This window comes from Ahaetulla prasina, chromosome 1 (genome assembly GCF_028640845.1).
Source record: "Ahaetulla prasina isolate Xishuangbanna chromosome 1, ASM2864084v1, whole genome shotgun sequence".
NCBI classification, from domain to species: domain Eukaryota; kingdom Metazoa; phylum Chordata; class Lepidosauria; order Squamata; family Colubridae; genus Ahaetulla; species Ahaetulla prasina.
This window is the reverse complement of record NC_080539.1, coordinates 53,799,740-53,822,152: the sequence shown is the minus strand read 5'-3', so window position 1 is coordinate 53,822,152 and position 22,413 is coordinate 53,799,740. Positions and strand designations below refer to the sequence as shown.

General features: G+C 35.4%; 1 protein-coding gene across 1 annotated transcript in view; it reads left to right on the top strand.

Annotated features, from left to right (window-relative positions):
* The window catches only part of EML4 (EMAP like 4), a 134,140-nt gene that overhangs the window by 91,753 nt on the left and 19,974 nt on the right, over positions 1-22,413 (top strand). The window contains exons 7-17 of the mRNA XM_058165250.1: positions 3,366-3,489; positions 5,993-6,142; positions 6,917-6,986; positions 7,692-7,802; positions 11,091-11,186; positions 13,662-13,796; positions 14,614-14,749; positions 18,868-19,019; positions 20,658-20,783; positions 20,883-21,014; positions 21,868-21,935. Coding sequence (XP_058021233.1) covers positions 3,366-3,489; positions 5,993-6,142; positions 6,917-6,986; positions 7,692-7,802; positions 11,091-11,186; positions 13,662-13,796; positions 14,614-14,749; positions 18,868-19,019; positions 20,658-20,783; positions 20,883-21,014; positions 21,868-21,935 — 1,300 coding nt within the window. The remainder of the gene's footprint in view (positions 1-3,365; positions 3,490-5,992; positions 6,143-6,916; positions 6,987-7,691; positions 7,803-11,090; positions 11,187-13,661; positions 13,797-14,613; positions 14,750-18,867; positions 19,020-20,657; positions 20,784-20,882; positions 21,015-21,867; positions 21,936-22,413) is intronic.

Sequence of the window (22,413 nt, the reverse complement as noted above, 5' to 3'; positions counted from 1 at the left end):
AGACCAAAATTGCGATGATCCAAGTGGGATGGCAGAGGCACGTCTTGTTGAGGTTGTTTGGGATGAGTTTGAGACTGTGGCTTCCGAGGACGTGGACAGGTTACTGGGGAGGCTACATGCGACCACATGTTTACTGGACCCGTGTCCTTCCTGGCTGGTGCTGGCTACTCAGGAAGTGACACGAGGCTGGCTCCAGGGAATTATAAATGCTTCTTTGATGGAAGGGGTTTCCCCCGCTGCTTTGAAAGAGGCGGTGGTGAGACCCCTCCTCAAGAAGCCTTCCCTGGACCCAGCTATTTTGGGAAATTACCGTCCAGTCTCCAACCTTCGCTTTGTGGCGAAGGTTGTAGAGAGTGTGGTTGCATGGCAGCTTCCCCGGTACCTGGATGAAGCCGTCTATCTAGACCCGTTCCAGTCCGGCTTCCGGTCCGGTCACAGTACGGAGACAGCTTTGGTCGCGTTGGTGGATGACCTCTGGAGGGCCAGGGATAGGGGTTGTTCCTCTGCCCGGTCCTATTAGATCTCTCAGCGGCGTTTGATACCATCGACCATGGTATCCTGCTCACCAGTTGGAGGGGTTGGGAGTGGGAGGCACCGTTTATCGGTGGTTCTCCTCCTATCTCTCCGACCGGTCGCAGACGGTGTTGACAGGGGGGCAGAGGTCAACCGCGAGACACCTTACTTGTGGGGTGTCTCAGGGGTCGATTCTCTCACCCCTCCTGTTCAACATCTACATGAAGCCGCTGGGTGAGGTCATCAGTGGTTTCGGGGTGAGTTATCATCTGTACGCTGATGATACTCAGCTGCAGCCGCAGCTGGCTGTGGGGGGCGAGTTATTGGCCCCAACGGAGAGGGTGCGCAACTTGGGTGTCCTCTTGGATGGGCGACTATCGTTTGATGATCATTTGGCGGCCGTCTCCAAGAGGGCCTTCCACCAAGTACGCTTGGTGCGCCAGTTGCGCCCCTTTCTTGACCGGGATGCCTTATGCACGGTCACTCATGCCCTTGTCACTTCCCGCTTGGACTATTGCAATGCTCTCTACATGGGGCTGCCCTTGAAGTGCACCCGGAGGCTGCAGTTAGTCCAGAATGCAGCTGCGCAGGTAATAGTGGGAGCAACTCGTTGCTCCCATGTAACACCAATCCTGCGTAGTTTGCACTGGCTTCCTGTGGTCTTTCGGGTGCGCTTCAAGATTCTGGTTACCACCTTTAAAGCGCTCCATGGCTTAGGACCCGGGTACTTACGGGACCGCCTGCTGTTACCTTTTGCCTCCCACCGACCCGTACACTCACACAGAGAGGGCCTTCTCAGGGTGCTGTCCGCCAAGCAATGTCGGCTGGCGGCCCCCAAAGCTCCTACGCTTTGGAATGAACTTCCCCCTGGTTTACGTCAAGTGCCTGATCTTCGGACTTTTCGCCGTGAGCTGAAAACGCACCTATTTATTCAAGCGGGACTGGATTGAAATTTTATTGGGGTTATTTATATTTTAAGATTTTAAATTGTTTTAATTATTTCGGCCACATTATAATATGTTTTTTTAATTTCTTTTAATGTTTATATAGTATTTTTACTTGGCTGAGTCCTTGGGAGAAGGGCGGTATAAAAATCGAAATAAATAAATAAAATAAAATAAATAAATAAATTTACCATATGTTCTTGATGATTTTCCTTTCATGTTTCTCATTTTACCAAGAATATGTATTAAGTTATATTTTTACCATTTAAGGAAGACCTGTTAAGATCCTTCCTTTACATCAGGGGTGTCACACTCACATTTTCACAGCGTCATGTGATGTATCGGGACTTTTTTCCCCTTCGCTAAAATGGGCATAGGCGTGGCCCACATGTTACGTATCCAGCCCTCACGCCAGGAGCTTGACAGTCCTGCTTTACACAATCCACTATACAGGCATTTTCATACTTCTTAAAAATTCATTTTGTTAGATATTGTTATTCTACTAAGGTCAGAACAACTACCGTTATTACCATGATCTTGACTAAAAGCTCTTGGCAAATTTAGTGCAGCAACTTCCACAGGGCCAAATGTTCCTCATACTGTACATGACTAAGCTCTTTGGGCTGATGTTTCATTGGATTCAACGCTAAGCCTCTATCCTGGCAAAGGCATTCTGGCAAAGGCAAGGTATACTACATATGCAGTAAAACATTTGTAATTACTGACATTCACATAGGAATCAGTTTATAGTTCTAAATGAGCTATGTAGAGCATACTTTATTTATAGTGGTATTTGGTACTCGATTGCTTTGAAACTTGTAAAATTTTGTACTCAACACATTTTGATGCAAAAATTTTGTCCTAGTACTCAGCATTTGTTTGGTACTTGACACACAAGCTAGAACTTCTTGATGTTGGCTGTCTCGTGATTATTACGTTATTCCTTATGGGAAAAATTTGCTTGGTACTTGTCATTTTTGGTACTTATTGCTCCTCCCAGAAATAATTAACATCAGGTGCCAAGATACCATTGTATTTTTTTAGGCAAATATAGTGTTATTCCATGTGATTTAGTCCCCAGAAAGAAAGGATGTTAAGCTAATTTCAATGATGTCCATTTGAGAAAGATGCAGTTGCTTTAGTCCAGAACTTTGCAACTCTTTGTATCTCACGGTACACATCTCAGAGATGAAACTGCCAGGTGGCATCTCACAACACTCATCCCATAGGTGGAACTCCTAAGATGTCACAGGTTTCTAGGACATGAGAGGAGAAATGGAAGCAGTCCATCTCTAGTAATGATGCAGCATACCTGTGGATATTTCAGAGCATGCCAGTGTATTATACTAGAGCTATTGTTGGAATAGTGCAATCTCCTACTTAGGATATGCTTACTCTGCATAGTCTTGACCTTTAAAGTAAAATATTACTGATGCTTGTTTTCTTTTTTACATTTTAATTCAGATGCTGGGTCCATCATTATTTCTTTTATAATTATTTGATTTATTCTGCTTATAATTTTTAAATCTATCACAAAAGACAATAAGGAAAAAATGAACAAATAAGCAATAAAAATACAGACGTTTTCAAATCAGTTAAAAATTATCTTATGCACTTAATAGAGTAGGGGGATGGGAAAGTTGTGGGATTGGATAAAAGATGTGTTCTACTATGCCAGCACCAATATTCTGAGCCACTAGTTCACTGAATTTATGAATGTTTTGTCATTGATAATATTATGCTTTTGTAATTCTGTTTGTGCTTTCTGGCCTAAAATTTTGGATCTCAATTTTGTACTTTTATAATGAAGCTTAATGTCAACATTATAGTTCTTTACTGAATCTAACATTTTTTATTTTTTATTTTGCAAAACATTCTCATTCTGGTATGCGGTTTTTGTTTTAACAGAAGGCGAGTATATCAAGATGTTCATGCGGGGACGGCCCATCACAATGTTTCTTCCTTCAGAAGTTGACAAATATTATGAAATCAAGACAGAGCTGCCCCCTGAGAAATTAAAACTGGAGTGGGTGTATCCTTATTGCACACTTCAAGGAAAACACTTTCTATTTTTAATAGTTTGCTTTCCACTCTTCTCTTTAAAATCTAATTTTCAATTTTGCCTTATTTAAGCTCTCTTAACTTGATAAAAATTAATAAATTATCTCTTAGGGAGAAAAAAAACACTGTTGTCTTCTGGAACTCCTTGGATATCAGTTTCCTTGCAGCAACTCAATTACTCCTATTGATTTTTTTTAAATAGTTTCACACAGACATTTTCCATAGTTACTTTAGAGCCCTATATTTCTTCATGCTGTTAAGCACTGGATTACCATCACCTATAAAGGCAGCAGTTGCCTTCTTGGATCAGGGAGGTGTCTGTCTTCTACAGATTAGGGAACTTTGTTGTTTGTTATCTTGAGGTCTACCTTCCCTTTTGTGTAATTTTTGCAGTTGCCTTTTTGGATCAGGGAGGTGTCTGTCTTCTACAGATTAGGGAACTTTTTTGTTTGTTATCTTGAGGTCTACCTTCCCTTGTGTGTAATTTTTGCACACCATCAAAATGCTAGACCAAAGCCATATACAAATTACATTTTCATTCATTCATCTAAACCATTAAACACATCTACAATCTCAGAAAAGATGCAGCATGCAGAAAGAAAATACTTAATATGAAGACCACTTGATGAGTTTTAAAGATCAGAGTAGCAAAATGGATGGTGTCATAATTTTTAATGTTACAGAAAGAAAACTGTTACCCTGTTTACAGTGGATCTCAGATTTTCATCCCATTTTAATGGTGAATCATGTGGAAATAGGGAAACTAGACTACCTTTCAGATAAATATGGTACATAATTGTGTGAAGACAAATATGTGACTGCAGCATTGAAACACTTTTAATTGATTAACAAGCAGTATTATAAACTGAATATAAACACAGTTTCTTCATATACGTTACTCTTTCAGCAAGGCTGTCCACAGGGACATCTGAGAAAGTGGGAAGGAATGACAAAAGCACTACTTCAATGCAGGCTCCACCTCCTTTGCATTGTGATATAACATACTTTTATTGAAGGGACAGAACTTACAGAGGAGGAATAATTTCATTATTTTGAAGAAAACATTAGTCTTACAGATGCTTCTCCTGCTGTAAAGAGAGGCAGAGCTAGTGAAGGAATACAAAAGTTATCAACAAAATAGATAGTACATGAAATCTGGGAAAATACATAAGAGACTCAAAATAGCCCCAACATGATTCTGTGTGGTATAAGACAGGATAGTGGAAAATTTTGGCAGGCTTTCACAATTCTATAATACACTGCAAAAACAGAGTTCTAATAGTCTTTACATTGACTATATTCCTTTACATATCTGCCTTATCTTGTAGGGCTGACATCCTTTCAGTTCATGAGTGTCAATTTAGGCTAGACTGATTTGTTGTTAGGATATCTCGTAGATCAGCTATCCCCAATCTTTGTGTCTTGTTGGCCTAGCTTGTGGGGCGTGGGGGGAGTTGAGCATGCGCATGCATGCATGCTGGCCCACAGCTCAGGCAGCCCGGTTGTGAATAGGCCGCAGCCCAGTAGTTTTTTCATATATTGTTTTAAGAATTCATTATCACAAAGTGTGGCATGACATTAAACATGGTAAACAAAAATATCAAGGCAGAATGTACTTACTAACTTACTAATTATGTTTGGTGTTTCAGGTTTTGACTATTGAATTATTCTATTTCAAATATAAATTTAAAATTAACTTTCTTCTACTGAAACCCTGAAGGTCATAATCAGTATTCTAGACATCTTTCCCCTTATGACAACTTTCTGGAATTTTTGTACATTACTTTTAGAAGGCCTTGTAAAACTAACACAGTTTAAGGACTGCCACATCAGGAAATCTTGCTAATTTATATATTCTGGTGCTGAAAAATGGATTAAGTTACATAATGAAAAGTTCATTACTTTGGTTTACAGATGGACGTGTTTTCATACTTAATAGTCTCCTATCTCTTAGGTCAGAGATATTTTCGCCATCTAAAGAGCCATTTTCTCCCCATAAAGTGTGTAATCTTTATTAATAATTCCATTCCAAGCTTTTGGGGCAATATATAAAAACAGTATGTAGATATAAATGTAAATGTAAATACCAAACATAAGTTCTAAACAGTACAAAACGTTAAAAAGATGAATATCAACATTATTTATGTCAGCTGGAATGCAAAAGTGATTTCATAAATACTAAAAACTGAATTGAACTGTGAAGCTGTCTGTCAAGCTTGAAAAAATATATCAGCCTTGTGAAATGATAAATTTCAGTTAGAAGTTTCAAAAGGACTTTCAAGTGTCTGATACCAATGTGGACTCCAAACAAGTCTCTTAGGCGCAAAATTCCAAGGAGGGGTATGTTGGATTCTTAAGACTATATTGACAGCATATGAGTGAAACATGTTTTCATGTTACCATAGATCTTTATAGCATAAGCTTCCATCATTAATCCTGATTAATTTTGAAAAACCTTGACATTAAAAAAAAAGATATGGTTATCGTGGCAGGGACTGTCGAGCTAATGTTTACCTCTTACCTACTGGAGAAATAGTATATTTCATAGCATCTGTGGTAATACTGTTTAATTATGAAGAGCGGACTCAGCGTCATTACTTGGGTCATACGGATTGTGTTAAATGGTTAGTATATGCTTCCATTATTCATACTTCAGTTACTCTTAAAGAGATTGATTGTTTCATGTCATTTGCCATGTGTCTGGTTTCCAACATCCAATATACAAACTTGCCAAGAACAATGATGAAGACACTCATGTATTGTGTAAAATCATGTGGTTTCTTTCAAAATTAAGAGGCATTCTTTCTGATACTTGATTTTATTGAAGGATTTAGATTTACCACTCCTATGTTATTAATGAACTGTTGTTTGTTCCTTGGTAAAAGCTACTTAAACTGGTATAATCTGAACTCTATCCATATTGCTTCACAGTTAATAAGTGATTAAGTTATGAATTTGTATGCCTAATTAAGTTTTAATCTTTTTCCATTATCTGAACAATCCCTAGTTTTAATACGCTCCTTAGAAAATAGTAGTGTAGTAAATATAAAATATAAATATTTTCAGGTACTTGAAATTGAAATATTGGTGTGACAATTAACTGGACTTTTGCTAACATTTTATCAGTTATAAATTTTTTGATTTTGAAAGAAAAAATGTGAAATCTTGATTGTGCCTGTGTGCTGATTGTGGATCACATGAACAAGATGATATAGAGCCATCACGGTGGCACAAAATAAGTCCTGTTTAACATTTTAAATAGAGTAGTCTGGATTCATAAACAGTATGCTGCTATTTCCCTAAAATCTACCTGGAGCTGACAGATACTTTTCCCCCACTTTCAGATAGGTAGATAGCGTGAAAGCATGCAATATTCCTAACAAGATTATTTCTTCTAGCCTTTCAGTTCATCCAGACAAAATCAGGATAGCAACTGGACAGATAGCTGGAGTGGATAAAGATGGAAGAGTAAGTTCTTAATTACTTTATCTCAATAACGGGTTTCTGATTCTGGAAAGTCTCTTAGGAATTTCTCATTTTTACTATTGCATTTGTCTGATGAATAATTCAAAAGGTATAATTTGTGCAAGTTATCTTAAATTGCATTATGTAATATATATTTCCCAAAGAAGTCTTCAGTTGATGACATAAATCTTGAAAAGTTTATTTTATCCAGAGTTTTGTACCTGCTTGTCTTATGCCATTTTTAAAGTAAGATGTGCAATGGGAAGGAAAATGTGAGAAAGCTCTATGATATTAATGAATTTCACATTTCATAGAACTGAATTACTGTCTTTTTTTCCCCAATAAATGTCCTTAATCTAAATGCTGAGATATTGCTGTTCAACTATATCTTTCCTTACTTGTATTGTTTAAAACATTTCAGTACCTTTTGATGTGGTTTATGGCTCAGTGATGGTTGGAAGCTGCAGCCTTATATTCATTTATCTGAGACATTTTAGAATAAATATGGATAAGATTATGTCTAAATCTTTTTCTGAATATTGAACTGAAATGCCTTTATTTATTGCAAGGACTTCACTCAAATCAATGTTTATTTGGTAGATGAATACCAACTAATGACTGACTTCATACAAATCAATATCTGCCTAATGGAAGTGCCTCTTTTTATCCTTTCAGTAATCACCTATTTCAAATTATTTTTACTTACAGCCTTTGCAGCCCCATGTTAGAGTATGGGATTCAGTGAGCCTAATGACTCTACAGGTTATTGGCCTTGGAACTTTTGAACGTGGAGTGGGATGTCTGGATTTTTCAAAAGCAGTAAGGAAAACGTCATGCCTTTGTTTCACAATGTATTATGTGTGTCTGTATAAATAGCTGTGAATATTTTGCTCACGTATTTTAACATTGCATCTAGCAGAGCTATTAGCAGCCTGATATTTTCTAGTGTAGACACACTATTGAAGCTATGAATTTTTTTTATACAAGGACCTCTTTCGAAGTCAATTTTCTGGTCCTTAATTGTATTATTTGCAATGCCAGTGTATCTCATTCTTTTTTATACCTGGTTTGTATCCATTATTATCCTTATTTACTCATTAGCAATGATTGTTCCAAGAAATTGTAGTTTTTGGAACAAAGCTGCCTCCAGTAGTTACTGGTGGTATTGCAGTTAGACCTGCCTTAAAGAGTTGCAGTCAAGTGTTTGATTCCATCCCACATACTGTGAAGCATTTTTTTGGAATTGAATCCAAACATAGTCTTGGTAGCAAAATTAATCATCACTGGATTATAACAGAATGTCATGGATCAGGCAAAGAAACTATATTTTATTTCTGATTTAATTAGATATTTTATATAACTTATCCAATAATAAACTATATTGGTAACTCTAGATATAGGAATAAATAGCCATTTGGAGTTGCAGGAGTAGAAGGCATATAAATGAGTTGATAAAGAAATGATGCTCTATAATTTGACTGCCTAGAACAGAGTGAAGATGATTGGTTCTCAATTTCAGTCTGTTTGATGTATGATCAAAAATGATAAAAATGTTGCCATTCAACAGTTTCTAGAATATCACAGGTTACTCCTCTTTAGCAAATAGAAAATTATTTACTGCTCAGAGAAGGGAATATAACTGAAAGTAGTACCTGGCAATATAGCTTAATGTGATATATTTACTTTACTATCTACTATATAGAAAGCTTTCTGTCCTATCAGGGAGGGGTGAAATGCTCCCAGTTTGGACCAGATCAGCTGATCCAGTAGCAATGGCAGTGGGTGGTTCGGAGGACTGGTAGCAAAAATCCCTCTCCCCCCCCCCACGCCCATGCCCACCCAATGCCCGGTCGCCTGCTTTCCTGCTTGCTGCTTCTTTTAAAAAAAATTTTTAAAAGTAAAAAAAAGGCTTTGACGATCACAGCTGAGCCGCGCGATTGTCAGAGCCTTTTTTTACTTGTAAAAGCATTTTTTACAACCTATTCTGCCAAATAGGTTGTAAAAATGCTTTTAAAAGGTTAAAAAAGAGGCTGTGATAATCACAGCTGAGCTGCGTGATCATCAGAGCCTTTCTTTTTTACTTTTAAAAGCATTTTTTTTACAACTTATTCGGCCAAATAGGTTGCAAAAAATACTTTTAAAAGTAAAAAAAAAAAAGATTGCGTGCTACAGCTGATCACTCACCCACCCTGCGCACTGTTCTACTTAGCCCATGCCTTTTTTTGACGTGTGCTGAGTGTGCGCACACACACCTTGCATATGGTGCATGGTGCATGGTACGCACTGCACGCATATGCACAGCCAGTGAACCGGTAGTAAACCGCTTCAGATTTCACCACTGCTATACGAGCATTCAAGAAATCTATTCATAGCAAGCCTTCATACAAAAGTTTAATTTTCATTCTGAAGCTGTTTTAAATGTTGACACATAGAAAGAAAGAATCTTGTTTTGCACTTCTGCCCTTTTATAGTTATAATTAAAATATGCTCTTCCTTGAAATAATACCCTATTATAGTAGTGCTTGCAGTATAAAAATTGTAATAATAAATCATTGGCTGTAATAAATGAATTTGTTAAATTAATTAGAATTACAATTAGCATTTCATATAATATAATTTTTTGAAATTTATCTTAATTTATCTGCCATGAGAAATTATCTTGGTTTATTATAGTGCCATTTTAATGGAGTGTTACTTGAAGTAGTTACAACTTGGCCACAGAATTTGCCAGAGTGGACAGTATTCTTTAAGGAGAAGCAGAAACAAAATATAGCTACTATTTATTTGTCTGTTTTTTTAGTAAATATATAAGCCCTGCAAATTAATGTTTTGAGGATATAACATGATATTACAAGGTTTCTGACTAAGAAATATGTTATTTATTAAAAGCCAGGATAGAAAAAAATGTACTGTGGATGGAGTAAAAACAACCAAAACGCTGAAAGATCGATGTGCAAACATTTGAACTGAATTTTCTCATATGCTATGGTATTCATATGCCCAAAATATAATTTTTCCCCTTTTCTATTAATCATATACCATCATTATAATGTTTAAAAGTTGAGCATTAGTTTTAAGGAAAGAAATTCACTTAATTCAGTTTCCACATACCAATTTTGTCTTTTTATTTGTTTTATACAATATAAGTTTTTAATAACTGGTGATTTTTAATTATATATTTTCAAATGTTGTGTTGGAATTTATTGACACAAATGCATTATTTCGATTGCTATTTTTCACTTTACTAGTTTAATACCGAAAAGGGAAGGGAAGGGAAGGGAAGGGAAGGGAAGGGGAAGGAAGGAAGGAAGGAAGGAAGGAAGGAAGGAAGGAAGGAAGGAAGGAAGACAAATCATTCTTATCGGGCAGTTCTATAGGACATTTCATATGTTCATATCCATTCATATCCATTCCTAATCTACATTGCCAATAATTGCACAATTATGTTTTATTGAATTGATAAAATATGTGGAAGTTTTTGGTACTTTATACTTTATGATTGATTTATTGTTGACTGTACAGACTGTCTCAATTTACTTTAATAGTTCTTAATAGTTCATTCTAATTCTTTATTCCATTCCGTTGTTAAATCTACATTTCAAGTATAAATGACCAACTGCATTTTATAAACAGCAGAGTGAACTTAGGCATTAGAATAATATAAAAAAGAATGACTTTTTTTAATGCTATATTTTTTTGAGTTGAAGAATTTTATAAATCATTGCCTAGTAGGGAAAGTTTGGTTTAACCCATCATGAAACAACTCTGAAACACATAGATAGTAATTCATATTAAATTCTGTATAAACCCAATCGTAATGCAGAGCCACTTGATTTAGGTATTTGCATATCCATTGAGCATAACTTTATTTTGTTACCTATACCAGTGGTACTAGTATTACAAGGATCTGTGACTGAAAGCTGCATCAACATTCACTTTTAGTTGAGAATCCAATCTAAAAATAAAGCTGACTCTAAAGAATGACTTAATCTGCCTCATGTATTTTATCCTTTCGTGTAAAAATGAAGACCATTGCATTGTAACATTCTTAAACATAAGAGGACATTATATAACACGATGACATAAAATTTAAATCTTCTTTGCAAGGATTCGGGTACACATTTGTGTGTGGTTGATGATTCTAATGAACACATGCTGACTGTTTGGGACTGGCAGAAGAAATCAAAAGTAGCAGAGATAAAGGTAAATAATGCTTTGATATATTACCAAAGTTACGCAAAGTATATTGAATCTGCTTGGTAATATTTGGAAATTTGAAAAATTCCAAAGCAAATAGTTGCTATGTGAATAACATTAAGTTCTGTTTGTCCCTCTTGGTAATTTTGCTAATTTTTCACAGAGGAATGTAGAGTTTTGTGTTGTGGCTAAAAAGAAACGATACCTTCAGTATGTGTCATTCCAGTGATACAATTACTTAACTTACAGCATATCTCCATTCCACTAAACGAATTGGTCAGTTGGACCAAATAGCTTTCTGTCACCAGAGACAGAAGACATCAATTGGCTAGACCCAATGACCTGCAGATTTAAAACAATATACCGTATATACTCGAGTATAAGCCGAGTTTTTCAGCACATTTTTTGTGCTGAAAAACGTCCCCTCGGCTTATACTCGGGTCTATACGGCTTATACTCAAGTTTTTTTTTTTAAGCCCCTCGGCTTATACTCGAGTATATACGGCTTATACTCGAGTTTTTTTTTTTTCTTTTTTTCACATTTTACCGGACTGAAGCCCTGCCGGTGCAGTGAGAGGGCGGGGCGGGGGAGCCGCCAGCCTTCTCAGCTGAGGGAGGGAGGGTTTCCCCAACCGGTAGGTGCCTCATTTCCCACCCTCGGCTTATACTCGAGTCCCCAGTTTACCCCAGTTTTTGGGGTAAAATTGGGGACCTCGGCTTATACTCGGATCGGCTTATATTCGAGTATATACGGTAAGTGTTCTTGGAAAACTTTTATCAAATGCATGAAGTCTTTTTATTTTTATTTATTTATTAATCATATGTATATAGCTGCCCAACTGACCAAAGGAAATTTTGGACAGCGCCCAACAAACTTAGTTAATTTAGCTTTTTAAGTTAATAGGAAAAAGTGTTTGTGAGAAAAAGATATGATAAATGAAATTTAAAAAAATACGAACTATGACTTCTATTCATGAATCAAAATAATGGCATGTATTCTATTCAAGTTTTGATTAGCTTACCAATGCCAGACTATTTATATCATAGTCAAATTTTTAGATGTTTTTATGGGTTTTTTTATTTTTAATTAGTTTTTTGGGATTTTAAATGTATTTTAAATTTGGGCCAAATTTGAATAGGTTTTTTAGCTACTGTTTTATCTGTATTGTGTGTATTTGATTGTTGTTTTATTTGGCTGTTCACTGCCCTGAGTACTTTGGGAGAAGGGCGGTATACAAATTAAAATATTATTATTATTATTATTATTATTATTATTATTATTATTATTATTATTATTATTATTATTATTATTATTATTATTATTATTATTATAATATTGCATTTACTGTACATAATCACTGTATTTACTAGGATAAATTTACTAAGGATAAATAAGGTAGGTAAACTACACTTCCAAGATAAATCTTTCTTCTGCTGCTTTCTCCAGTTTTATCACTATTACATTCTAAGTATCTCTGATGTTTTATACAAATACCCAGAGAAATTGAATCCATGAGCCAGAATCTTCATATTCCTTTGTTTATATAAAAGGTTAAATTCTAACCTTCTTATTTATATGTAGCTGGATGCGCACAGCACTTCCTACTGTGTTTCTCCAAAAAGACGACTCACCTTGAAAAGAAGCCCTATCACGTTTTTGAGCGCATGCAATCAAATTAAGGCCCACCTAAAAGATTAGCCCTAATTAAGACCCCGTCCACCCCGGGGTTTAGGGGATGGGGCGAGGCACACAGATAAAAAATAAGCTAGGATGAGGATGGAGGAATGGAGCTGCCCTACTTACCAGGCCTCGCCCACCCCGATACTTGCCTCACCTTCTGTTGCAGCTGCTTGCTGCCACACGTACACATCGCCCTGGCCTCCGTTTCGCCTTCAGATGCCTGCTGGCATCTGTTATCTGCAACCGATAACAGAGCTCCAGACTGATCCGGAGCTCTGTTATTGGCTGCAGATGCCTTCTGGCAGGCATCTGAAGGCAAAATGGAGACCGGGTCAATGCATGTGAGTGGCAGCAAGCAACTGCAGAAGGGGTGGCCCAGCAGTGGGCTCCTACTGGGCAGGGCTGTCGGTGCCACCACCACAAAGTGAATCAATAATTAGAACTCTCCAAAAAGAAGGCATAGCCATTTTGGGGGGAAGTCAGAAGAAAATAAGGCCTGGCCTTCTTTTTGGAGAAACACGGTATTATTGCAACAACTCTGGAAGTAGGCTGAGAGGAATTGATGGTATTTGACAAATGAACTCATCTGCCACCACATCTTTCTTTATAGAATAATGCAAGGTGTACCCCAAAATACAACTGCTTGACAGATACTTGAATACTAAGAATGAATCATGAATAAGAAATGAGCAAGTCTGCTTCATTATTGTGTTTTGTGTCTCTGTTTACATAAGCAGTTCTCCAGTTACTTATAAGAACCAAAACTTTAGTAATGACAACTCCCTTTTTTCTTTTAAAAGACTACAAATGAAGTTGTCCTGGCAGTAGCTTTCCATCCAACTGATAAAGATACAATAATAACATCTGGCAAATCTCATATCTTTTTCTGGACTTGGAATACAAATTCATTAACAAGGAAGCAAGGAATATTTGGGGTAAGAATATATTGGACAAATTTTCTGAAGTTGTAAATTAGAATTTTTGAAAGTACAATAATTACATTATATTCTTCCCAAGAAAGCCTTAGGAGAACTCTTCTTCATAATAATTCTTTTTTCTAATTTATTTATAACACAACATAACAAACACAAAACACATAACATATATTCCCTTATTACAACTGTTTCGTAGCGATAATCTTCTAATATTTACATTTTCTCCCATTATGCCTCCCATAAGGCATAATGGGACAAGATATAAATAATATTTATATCCCTCTTGTCCCATTATGCCTTATTACTGTATAATTTCTATCACTCATAATATTAAATTTATACATTTTATACATTATCTTACAGACATTTTAGACTTATGATTTCACCCCTTTCATTATTCTTCACTATTTCTAATCTCAAGCTAGTTGTACCATTTATCTCATATTGCATAGTATTATGTATCTTCCTTTTCTTTAATTTCCTTTGTTAGTAATAATAATTCTTATTCAGAAAATAGGAGATTTAATAGCATGTAATGTTTGTGTGTGTGTGTGTGTGAACAGTATATTTGTATATATATATGTGTGTGTTTGTGTATATGTTTGTATACACCTTCATACACACACACACACACACACACATATATACACATAAATATATTTGTATGTATGTTAACATGTTCTACTGAGCCCCAACCCCAGTAAACCTATCTGAATTAAGGTTATGTGCTTGTGTTTGCATATATAGTTCACTAAATATATTATATAAATATACATAAATATAAGCCCTAAATATATTCTGTTGTTTTTTTTCCCAGAAATATGACAAACCCAAATTTGTTCAGTGCTTAGCATTTTTAGGCAATGGAGAAGTTCTCACTGGTGATTCAGGTGGGATATTGCTTATATGGAGCAAAACTACTGTAGAAGGCACATCAGGAAAAGGATCAAAAGGTATAATACTTATTACAGATTTTATCTATATCATGAAAAGATACTTCAAGTTTAACAAAAAATGTAACAAATATTGGAGATTAAATAACGTTTATAGGTTTCTGAGAATGCAGATGGCATATGTTTTCAACCAAACTATTAATATATATAAAATACTATACTATATTAAATTCTTTCACTCTTTAGTTTTTCATTGCTAATTTTTCAGTTGAATGTACATAAAAAGAAATCTAAAAAGAATTTTAAAACTCTGCTGAGCATTTTAGATTAATTTTGTTCCAAGTTATAAATTTATCAGCAAACTTTTCTAGTTTTAAGCAAAATATCTAGAACAAGCTGAAATCTAACTGAGCAGTATTTTAGAATCAGGGTAGATAAAAAGAACACTCTAGCACAGTGGCGTCAAACTCAAGGCCTGCAGGCTGGATCCGACCCACGGGGTGCTTAAATCTGGCCTGTGGGGCCAGCCTGGAAATAACAAAGGACTGGCCGGCAGTGCCTCTACTGGCCAAAACAAGCCACATGTGGCCCTCCCCGCAGCCTGTTTTCAGCTGGCAGAGTGGTGCTAGAGGCTGGGAGGCTGAAAACGGGCCATGCGGAGGCCTTAGTAGGCCTCCATGCACCTGTTTTTGCCTGGCAGAGTGGTGCTGGAGGCCAGGGAGACCAAAAACAGGAGTCCCCATACGGAGCTCCCCATGCCCCATTTTTGCCAGCAGGGTGCTACAGAAGGCATCCATCCTGTCTCACCCTCCCCCCCATAGCCCCCCCATCCCACAGAGAATTACAATGCTGATCTGGCCCTCGAAGAAATCCAGTTTGACACCCCTGCTCTAGAATTAGGTTAAAAAATCTTGTTGCCAAAAACTGTGGCTAAGATCTGCTACTATAGGTTATTACATTAGTATCTATTTCTAATGATGTTTACATGCTGCTTTCAAATCCAGACATTCTGAAGCTGTTCTTTGCCATTGTATATCTGTTGCTGGGAAGTAAACTATTATTTTCTAAACCTTCTTGTGGACTTCCTGACAGCATTTTATTTTGATTGTTATAAGAAACTGGATCTTTGATTAGTTGTATCATCAGTATTTTCCAATATGGCTATTCATAATTATCAACTCATGAAAAATATATATAAACAGATTATATAACTTGCTATTATAGCTGATCGGGACTTAGAATAAGAAATGTGCATGAGCAATGCAGAGTTTCTAACTTAACATATGAGTCGTAACATCAGATAAAATATTTTCATAGAATGCTGTTTCTTCTGAGCTTGGTTGTTTTTATGCAAGCGTTTCATTACCCAAACCAGGCAACATCATCACTGCTACTAAGGAGTGCTCTCAGTTTATATTCTACTGGCTTGCAAAGACTCCTCATTTCAACTCAGAGCTACAAATATTCTCCTTTATCAATATTAATTTTCATATGAATATACTTTTGAAAGAAGAAAAACATAACATAGAATTTTAGCAATTCTTAACCTGGACAATCATCAAATACTGGAACCAAACCTTGTTTCAATTTTAATATTCTGACTTTTAAGTTAACTACGCTTTAGAGGTTACATTTCATTTAAATTTAAATTTTTAGAAAAGAATTATTACTAACAACTGGGAAAATACAGGTCTGGCACTGTTGAGCTCTAAGGTAGTTCTTAAGTCCAAAGATAATTATTTTCTTTGGCAGTTAATTAAAATGCTGGGCTGTAAATAGGCATGCCAGAAAAAACAGTTTCAGTACATGACATTTTAACTGCAAATGTATATTTTCAGTGAACTTTGTTTCTAAAGAAAATACTAATGTAAAAGCATAATTATATCATGGATAATGCATTTAATATTATAATAATGGAAAAATAAATAATACTTTACTATATACAGCAAATATTTTATAATTAAAACATCAATATTTAAATAGATCCAGGTTTTGTTGAGTTGGCCTTTTTATGAATTTACCATAGGATTAATAAAGATTTGGTTCAAAGTATGTCTCACTGCATATATCTAGAAAAAATTGCATATATCTTTTTAAAGATAGTCTAAATGAAGTATCCATTTTGTACTTTACTTGGATTTTAGCACCAAATTTTGAAGTTAAGCATACATTTGCTTTTTAATTTGTGTTCTAGAATGAATGATAACTGATTTACTATCACTAGTACATGACCTTTCAAGTATTAATCTTAAAGTTTGATAATGTTACTCAGAAGTTTTTGAATATAAATATTTATACAAAACATTCAGTGGTGGGATTCAGCCAGTTCGCACCACTTCGGGAGAACCGGTTGTTAACTTTCTGATCAATTTGGTGAACTGGTTGTTGGAAGAAATCATTAGAGCAGAGAACCGGTTGTTAAATTATTTGAATCCCACCACTGAAAACATTATATACAAAGCCTTTATGCACTAATTCTTTTTGTATCTCACACTTAATTCCAGTTAAACCAGCACACTGGTTGATGGTTTTATACAGATATTAAAATTAAAACTTGTTAGATATGAAACCTGAAAAGGAAAATTGCATTGAGATAATTTAGTCCAAATATTTTTTTAAATCAAAATTGGTTAATAATATATGGTTACAGACTCAAATCCAAAGTTAATATGGGTGTTAAGTTAGATATAAAATAAGGCTGTCCAAAATCTGGAACTTTAAATTGGCTTCTATGGGTACTATAGAAGTCAATAGTAATTTGTGGCTATAAAACTTCAGTTCCTTTTCTTTTCAAGTACATAAGCTTGAAGGAATATATGTGAAAAGGAATTAAGAGAGCTAACAGCAAAAGAAGTTAACTCCATCTCTTCCATCTAGAGGGCAGGACACAAAATATCTTCCTATGTTATAGAGGAAGTATCTTCTTTCCCTTTTCAGACTTTACTTGATCTATGGAGCAAAGTCCTCCAGAGGTAGCAGAAGCTAAGCACCATTCCTGACAGGAAGTGGTGAGCTGCACCACTTCCTGTCATCAAGCTTGAATACATTAAAGCCAAACTGAGAACTTCTACACACACATACCCAAGACTAGTAATTAGGTGACACCAGCTCCTGCTATCTTCTGATGACTCAAAGAGCAAAATACCACACAGTGTCATCAGCAATAGCCCTCTGATGGCAGGGTACATTGATGCAATGAACATGAATTTGGAGGATGGAGGGGGGTGGGGCTGATGTCCTGTGATTCATGGGATCACAAAGAAGCAGGCACAACTTAGCAACTGAACAACAATTTATCCCTTTCCTATTGGTTCTTTTTTTGGTGACCAAGAATATAGTTGAATTTACTTTGAAGTATACTTTTGATCACGGAAAGACTTTATAATCCCCATATAGAAGAGGGCAAAGCCAGTTTAGAGAATTCAAATGAATGAATTCAAAGGATAAATTTTCTAAATACTTTCCTGTGGTTTATTAATTATTAGGTATTGTTCTTCCATTTCTTTTTATTCTTGCAATTGACTATTATTTTCTTGTTAAGCTGAATTAACAATGAAGATGTTGAGTTACACTCTTCACTAGTTAGCCCTTGCAGCTATTGGGTGGCGTATCTTTTACAAGTTAAGATCAGGGGCTGCCTTTTAGCTAAAAAAGGTAAATCCCTCTTGGGTCCATCTTTCAGGAATCAGAAACATCCAACTATTTTTTTTATGTTTTCCTTAAGTAAATTTGAGCATGTCTGCAGAATTATTATTATTGTTATTTATTAAAATGTTTATAGACCCCCAGTCCAGAAGAAATTTCACATTTAAAAAAAACTTTATCTAGATTTTTTACTAACGGAAGTAGGCATAAATAGCTCAATTTTTTTTCTTTTTTTAATTTACACATCTACATTTATCCATGAACCCTCCTGATTCTTTCTCCTTCTATTAAAAATTAGTCATCAAATTAATTTTTAATATAAGGAGACTATCATGTAGCAGCTAAAACTATTCAGGTTTAGTTTGATCAGACTGAAGAAGTGCAACCTTTGTTCAACTTGAAATTCTACCCTCTTCAAACATCTCCTTATTGATACATATAGCATTAATTATTTCTTATTTCTCTAAATAATCTTTTAAGCTGGTTCGCAAATAGGCTGTATTGGCACTGTACTGTTTCTTACATGATTACAGGTGTGTATCAAATCAGCAAACAAATCAAAGCTCATGATGGCAGTGTGTTCACACTCTGTCAAATGAGGAATGGAATGCTTCTAACTGGAGGTGGGAAGGATAGAAAAATCATTTTGTGGGATCATGACTTGAATGCTGAAAGGGAAATAGAGGTAAGAAAAATATGATGAACAAATAATAGGAAACTGTACTTTTGAGCTGAGACAAAAGGAGCTGAAGAGCAGGCACTAATTAAGATTTTAAAAGTACCTTTCAATCAATTGCTGTCCTTTTTATTATTGATGTAATTACAGTATTGATTTATATCCTGTTCTCCTTCAGAGAAGCTAAAAACACCTTGGAAGAGTCCTCTCCGCTCTTCATAGTATTCTTATTAAGCATGTTAAGCTGAAAGTTAAGTTCAGGTTATAGTAAGAATCATGACAACTATTTTCATTTTGTGTCTTATGTAAATTTGTCTTCTATCTTCTAATCTTCCTTGCACAATTAACATAGTATTTATTTGCACAGGTATTCCACATCAGTTTACAATTCAAGACTTGAAAATAAATCTCAAAAACTTAAAAAATCACGAACATTTAAATTAAAAATAAATGAGAAAAATATTACATGTAAACAAAATTATTTAGCTGCATGAAACCAAATGCACAAAAATCTGCATAAAATATTAAGTCACTGATTTAAAAAATATTAAATACAGCTAATATACCGATATCTTTTTATACAGATTGCAAGATTTCAAGTAAATCCATATTGCTTCCTTTGTTCTCTTTATAGGTGAAGATTAGAAGATTCCTCTTCTGCAGGAATCTGGGATAAATTGCCATCTCATTGGTATAGGAAAATATTGCTTTCAGTATCATCTTACATATGGGACACAATACAGTTAATAGAGTTGTGTTCTTTTGCATTAATTTTAGGTAATGAAATTTGGTAATTTATTAGGTTTAGTAACTTGACATTTTACCTATATAGAGACCAAAACAAACAATATGGATTTCTTTGTTTTGTAGTCTGTATGGAAAGTTCTCTTGTGGTTTGTTACAGTTATTGTCCAACTCAAAAAACAAAATGAAAACAAGTTGTGAGACAGCAAGCAAAAAAACAATAAAACCCAATGGTTATAGTGACATAGTTTATAAATAATGAAACAGAACATAGACATGTTAAGAAAAATAAAATCATACCTTAAAATTTTAAAAAGTGCAGGACATTATTTTTGAAAATCCCCTCATCTGACATTGATAACTCTCAGCTATTGTACATTAACGGTATTTTACTTTGAATTTAGCAAAAATGCAATTATTTTATTGTAGTGATAGCTGTAGGTATTTTTAACTGTAATTAAAGGGAAAAGGAAATATTTTCAAAACCATTATTTTAAAAAGGTGGTCAGTAAAATTAGTAAGTAGACACCAATTTGATAATGAGGTAGCTTTTACTAGCTGCAGTGATAGTTAGCATTATTTGGTGCTTGAAGTAGTGAAATTTGAAACTAAGTTCCATTTTCCCTGAAATAAGACTGGATTGGAAACAGGGATTGTAACAGGGAAAGAACAACAATGTCAAAACATTATTTATCACTCAAATCATGCAATTATATACAACGTCTTTAAAAGGAGAAAGAAAGAGATTAAAATAAGAAAAGTAACAAAAGATGATGATGGAAACATTGAATCTATTTGAGATTTGTTTGCACAAAGAAAGATAATTCTGACCTTCAGTATTTTAGAGTATTATTATGCTTTGTAATCTATAAAATGGATTTCAAGGAAATATGATTTCCATAGGTTCCTGATCAATATGGGACAATAAGAGCTGTAGCAGAAGGCAAAGCTGATCAATTTCTTCTTGGGACATCAAGAAATTTTATTTTGCGTGGAACATTTAATGATGGTTTTCAAGTGGAAGTACAGGTGTGTCACTTTCTTCTCTTTGAATTTGTAGATATTTGATCTGTTTTGTTTGCTATATAATTATAGATATTCATCCATTCATTAACCTTGTGTTTTTAGGGCCACACAGATGAACTCTGGGGCCTGGGAACACATCCGTTCAAAGACCTGTTCTTAACTTGTGCTCAAGATCGTCAAGTTTGTATGTGGAATTCAGTGGACCACACTCTTGAATGGACCAGGCTACTAGATGTATGTTCCCTATCCTTTGTGAGAATATTGGACATAGATATGGGGTATTTTTTTAAGTAAAGATTTCATGTTAAGAAAAAATCAGAGTAGGTGTTTTTTTGCAACAACATCATTTCCATTTTTTTTTAAAAAAAGCTTTGATTTAATATATCTTATTTTACATAGAAAGCAAAGAGCTGAAAATGTCCTGTTCCTCTTTAACATCACTGCATCATTACCATATCACTGCAGTTTTTGGAACAAAAGAAAATTAAATGCAGCCCCAGGCTGAAAAAGGTTGCCCATCTCTGGTGTATAAGTCAGAAAAAGCTTTGCATGGAAGGTCATTCTTCAGAATCTTAAGTTAAAAAGATTTAGCAGTGAGGGATGGCCACAATTTATGCCTGAAGAACCAGAGGCGTATGGGTGTGAATAATGCTGGTCTAGCTGGAAAAACTTGCAAACAATGATCCTACAAAGATGCAAAATGTCTCTTAGAGTAATCAGTTATTTAAGCTGGAGATGAATGGCAATGTTTTGCTAAATTATTAGGTAAAAACCATGCCATTAAAATGATTCGTAATTGCCTTGGCATTGATCCCTAAATTAGTTTTAGTAAATTTTGATGTGATCTTCAGATTGCATAATTATAAATTTAGTTTAAACTCATGAACTTAAAATCAGTATATATAATGGGCCACATATGCTCCACATATGTGGAATAATTTCAAAGCATATGGCTTCATAAACTGGAACTGTGGAATTTGCTCCTATTTACTTCTCTTAATCCAGGTGGGACAGGCCAGTGAATAATTGCCTGTGTAAATATTATTCAATTTAAACTTACATCATAAGATCAACATGTGTCTTTCAGGAACCAGGACATTGTGCTGACTTCCATCCAAGTGGTACAGTGGTAGCGATAGGAACACACTCAGGAAGGTAAAAATGTTGTAATGCTTTTCTTCAGGCAAAAGCAAATATAATTCTCTGGAAACTGTTCTCTGTTTGATAGTGATTTACTGTTGTTGGTTTTAATTAGGTAGCATATTAGTTCCAAGTGTCTTCCATTGTGGAATTCAAAGCGGGTTATGGGATTCATGTTTAATTATGCATTCAAGCATTGACCATATTCAAGCCTGCTTAGCTGGAACGAGTGGATTGTATCATAATGTTTTCAAGTTATAAGGCAAAGAGTCTATTCTTCTGATACCACTAAGTCGGGTCCCGAAACTGTGGGATGTGTCCCACTATTCACTGTTGGGCCAGGCTGTGTGAGTGGTAGACGCTGGCACTTGCAGCCCCACTCATACAAGGGCCGAGCACATGCTCTCACTGCTCACACTAATGAACCTGTGCACAGGCATGCACCTGCTGCACACACAAAACCATCCCCCCTTCCCCCTGTCAGGCCACTAAC